At 38.4% G+C, this 5,171-nt stretch overlaps 1 protein-coding gene across 1 annotated transcript; it reads left to right on the plus strand.

The window, feature by feature from the left end:
* The first annotated feature begins 2,617 nt into the window (after positions 1-2,617).
* On the plus strand, positions 2,618-4,876 carry LOC135641364 (triacylglycerol lipase 2-like). Its single transcript, XM_065156722.1, has 10 exons — positions 2,618-2,626; positions 2,809-2,886; positions 2,975-3,079; positions 3,205-3,345; positions 3,417-3,527; positions 3,659-3,802; positions 3,926-3,966; positions 4,115-4,194; positions 4,359-4,454; positions 4,554-4,876. Exons 1-10 carry the CDS (start codon positions 2,618-2,620, stop codon positions 4,874-4,876), a joined length of 1,128 nt encoding a protein of 375 aa, XP_065012794.1.
* Positions 4,877-5,171: the final 295 nt, after the last annotated feature.

Here is a 5,171-nt window from a genome sequence, read left to right on the forward strand (position 1 = left end):
AGAAAAAATAGTACCAAAAGAGTTTTGGGTTGTAGCTATGATTATAATATACTTATTAAACCATTTTCTTATCAATATAATACAAGAAAAAATATCCTATGAAGCTTAATTAGAAAGAAAGACGGATATATGTCGTTTAAAAGAAAGACAGATGTAAATTGCTTAAAGGTATTTGGTTGTATTGCTTATTTTTGTATTCCTATTAAAAAAAAAAAAGAACTTGATAATAAAAATATTAAATATTTATTTATAGGGTATAGTAATTAAATACAAGGTTTTAGACTTTATGATCTTATAACTAAGAAATTAATTATAAGTTATAATATTGGTTTTAATGAAGAAGAACTTAAAACCCTAAAGCAATCGAAATTCAATAATGGAGATGAAGTCGATAAGGTACATAATACATAATACCTCAATAGAATCTTCTCATATTTTTAATAATTCTAATTCAAGTTATTCTAATTATACTGAAACACTTCTAAGAAAATTTTGTAGTCTCAGAGATATATCAATATGATGATCTTACATGTTTTACTTTAGAATCTACTTGTTTTGAAGTTGTAGCAGGAAACAAAAATGAGTGAAAGAAATGAATAACAAATTGCAAACTACTAAAAACAAATTTTGGAAGCCGGTAAATTTGACCCAGGAAAAGAAGTGATTGAACTAAAGTAGGTGTAAAAGTCAAAATTTAATGCTAGTAACTCGCTATACATGAAGCTTATTTATTTGCCAATGGGTATGCTCAAATTTTAGACTTTTCAAAAATATTTTCTTCGATTAATAGAATTGATACAATTAGAATAGTATTAGCATTGACAACCCAAAAATAATAATAAATTTATCAATTTGATGTTAAATGGAATCGAAAATTGCAAGAAGAGATTTATGTAAAGCAACCTGAAGGATTTAAAATTAAAGAACAAGAAGATAAAATGTATAAATTAGATAAAGTATTATATGGTTTAAAACAAGCATCGAAAGCATAATACGATACAATTGACAAGTACTTTCTTCAATATAAGTTTTAGAAAAGTTTAAATGAACCAACTTATGTATAAAAGCCCAAGGTATGAAAGTTTTTATCATTTGTTTGTATATGGATGATGTGATTTATACTAAAAACTTATCAGATATACTTATTGAATTTCATAAAAGTATGATGTTAGAATTTGAAATGATTAAATTAGCACTGTTACATTCTTTTCTAGGAATGAAAATTATTTAAAATATAAATGAAATCTTTTGGTGCTACGAGAAATATGCTAAAGATTTGTTAAAAAGGTCTTATGTGACAACGTGTAAGCCAAATTTTGTTAAATGATGGAGTAGATGAGAAACAATATAAAATTTTAATTAGAGGTTTAATTTATCTCATACATTCTAGGGTGGACATTATGTTTGCATTTAATTTGTTATCTAGATTCATTAGCACGCATCATTTTGGAGCAATTAAATAATTATTAGATACACTAAGAGAATTTTCAATTATGACGTCTATTATGCGCTGGTAAAAAATTTGAAGTTGTATTCTTATATTCATAGTGATTGAACTAATTGCGCAGATAATAGATAAGACACTTTAGGATTTGTGCTTGGCCAAAATGAGAGGAAAATGTTTTGATGAAAGGCTTCGAATCGTTAACTAGTTCGACTCATCAAAGTTTGGAGCTGCTAGGCCATGCCAAGGAAAACCTCTATAGACACGATCATGTGAGTTGCCATCGCAAAATAACGAAGAGAGACTACGATTATTGAACAACCTTCAGTATTCGAGAGAAGTTCTGACAAAAGAAAATATTGATGGTTGGCCGACAATAGGCAAAGGTGCTATTGTTGGGGATCAAAGCATCCTTGTTGGGTCATTCGTTTCAAGTGTATATCGAGTAGTGCTCTGGCGACACGTCGAGCCTTCTTTTAGCAATAAAATGATAAGAAAAAATTTTGATGAAAGGTTTTGAATTGTTAACTAGCTCACCTCGGTTTGGACTCAGCCTTTGCTGGGATCCTTGATCTCGCCTGAATGTCCAAGGTAGTTCCAAATAGCAAATGATCAATGTCCGAAGCGATGTTATATAAAAAATATTTTTAACAAATAAAAAATATTTGGATTCAACTGACATGACATATTTCAAGTCTTTTTTCTAATAACATGGCTGCCACGCGTACGATTGGGTAGGAATATCATCACCCTATCAACGATAAAAAGTTTTGAATAAAAAGAAACTAATGGTTCACTGCTAAAATTAAAGAGTCAAACGTTATCCATTACCAATAGTATTCTTTTATTTTAATTTGGAGGACACAATCTCTTGTGACATTTTCCGTGATCTCAATGTTCTTCTATTATGTTAGCATGAATTTGCTTAATAATATGTTATGCGGGCCTTTATAAACGGCATGTCGTTATGGTGAAGAGGTAAAATTTGGTTCAACTTCTTGTATTGCACACAACAACAATCGATTTTTCAACTTTTGTACAGTTACATGTAGTTGTGAAAGGCCATAACAATAACAAGTAGCGAAGATCACGCATCACCACCCTTCAACTGCCTGCACAGATCACCCTCTCCATTTCCTTCCTCCTCCTCCGCCTCCGCCCTATAAGAAGGCCATGAACGAGGTATCATCCTTCACTTACTTCCTCCTCACTATAAGAAGGCCAATCCTCGGTGAAGGAGGTTATCTCATCCTTGGCTTACCTCCAAATGGGATTCCGTTGCGCTTCTCGTCATCACCTTCGCCCTCTCCATGGGCTTCCATTGCGAGCTGGCTGGAGCTCACGGACGACGGCAGCTGCTGTAGAGCCTCGAGGTTGAGGATGACGGCGTGTGCACCGCCGTGGTGAGCCCTCAGGGTTACGAGTGCCAAGAATACGAGGTAGCCGAGTGCAGATAAATGTGGATGGATGTATGATTGATGCGGGCATGGCATGAGTGGTTGAAGCTTGCTGCGTCCCCTGCATGTGAAGACGCAAGATGGGTACATACTGACCATGCACAGGATCCCACAAGGACGAGGAGGCGGCAGCGCGGGGAAGAGGCAGCCTGTGCTGCTCCAACATGGAGTCCTCATGGTACGTTTCCTCGAGCAATCTGCATGTGTTGCCATGCATGCATGCATGCATGCACAGTACGTTGTCGTCTTCGTCATTCTTCTTCTTCTGATGATGATTGACGCTTGATGGATGGATGATGGCATGACGGGTTGACATGGCTTCTGAATCCACCTCAACAATCACTGGCTTTCGTACTTGCAGACAACGGATTCGATGTCTGGATCACACACGGCAGGGGCACCAGGTGGAGCCGTCGCCATGAGTCTCTCGATACATCAGACCCGGTTGGTCATCTTCTCTACAATGCTGATTATGAAGTCTTGAGCAGGTTCATCATCCTTTTGTTGTCTCGCAGGCTTATTGGGCGTGGTCATGGGATGAGTTGGCCAGCTTTGATTTGCCTGCCACTGTGGGTTTTGTATTCCAGCAAACTGGGCAGAAGCTGCACTATGTTGGTCACTCCATGGTAGGAGACTTTACGTACTTTAATGCCAAACATATCATTCTTCCTTCCACTTTGAATTACTTTGTATGTATGTTTTGCTACTTACTGCCACCACTAGTACTACAACAACTGAGTGACGTTGGATGCTACAGGGAACTCTGACAGCTCTATCAGCATTCTCTGAGGGGAAGCTGGTGGATAAGATCAAGTCAGCTGCCCTTTTGACTCCGGTGGACTATCTGACTTACATGACAACTCCAATCGGAAGAGCTGCAGCAAGCGCATTCTCAGGAGAAGTAAGAATGAGTTCACAACACTCAATTGATTTTTTCTGTCATCAAGGGAGCTATATCACATTATCCTCTTCTAATTTACCTACCTCCAGAGCTGTGTCATAGCTTTCTTGCTTTTTCTTGCAGATGTTGGGAGCACTTGGAGTGGCAGAATTTGATCCTAAAGGGTACGTAAACTAACATATCCCTCTTGTTGTCAAAAGAAAATGTGCTGACAAAATCATCAGAGGCCTTATCAACATGACCGACCATACATTGAGTGATGTTATCGTTAAAGCTCTTCTAATTCAACTGTGTTCCCTAATGGATAAGCAGGGCAGTTGGAACCAATTATTTGGAGTCCGTCTGCGCTATGCCGGGGGTGAACTGCTACGACCTTATGGCATCATTCACAGGTACGTACAAATTATTCCGCTGATAATATTCCGCCCGCAACATAAGTTTGATTTGACTTTAATCATATATATATTTATTATTGTGGCCTTCAATTAATTTACATATGTATTTGCTTTTCCTTCTTTATTCTGCACACACACCCACACACTCACTTTGGATGTAGGGCCAAACTGCTGCCTCAATGACTCCACTGTTGACATGTACTTGAAGTATGAACTCCAGCCTACATCCGTGAGGACACTCGTCCATTTTACACAGAGTCAGTCAGTCTGATACAAATCTAAAATATCATATACTTGAGCTACTTAGATTTCTTTCTCACAAAAGAGTATGTAAAACTTTCTTTGAGCACTCGCAGCATTCAGACGTGGAGTGATAACAAAATACGACCACGGGAGCAGTATGGTCAACATGGTTGCATATGGGCAGAGCAGCCCACCCGAGTACCACATGCCCAACATTCCACACGACCTGCCGCTGCTTCTCAGCTACGGCGGCGGTGACATGATGTCGGACGTGAAGGACGTGCAGCTGTTGTTGAATGATCTCCGCAACCATGACGCCGACAAGCTCGTGACTCAGCTGGTGAAGGAGTACGCACATCTGGACTTCGTGATGGGGGTGAATGCCAAGCAGGTCGAATACGACGGCCTCATCGCGTTCTTCAACAACCACAGTTGATGGGCTTCTTCCCGTTGCAGTGCATAATTATAACTATACGCGAATCGAGGAGGACAAATGAGCGATTGCTGTTGACTTGACATTCTTTGTGGACTCTGTGGGAGGACAAAGGAGGACAAATGTACAAAGGGAGGCGAAAGAGAAATATATCTTATATCTAATAAATCTTATGTCTAACCAGTCGAATCACCATCCATACTATATCCCTTTTCGACTTTTTCAGCTTCCACTAAGTGGCATCACATCCAATGAGTCATCGTCAATCGAAAGAATATCTACCATAACACAAGTAGAT

This window comes from Musa acuminata, chromosome BXJ3-6 (assembly GCF_036884655.1).
Source record: "Musa acuminata AAA Group cultivar baxijiao chromosome BXJ3-6, Cavendish_Baxijiao_AAA, whole genome shotgun sequence".
Classification (NCBI taxonomy): domain Eukaryota; kingdom Viridiplantae; phylum Streptophyta; class Magnoliopsida; order Zingiberales; family Musaceae; genus Musa; species Musa acuminata.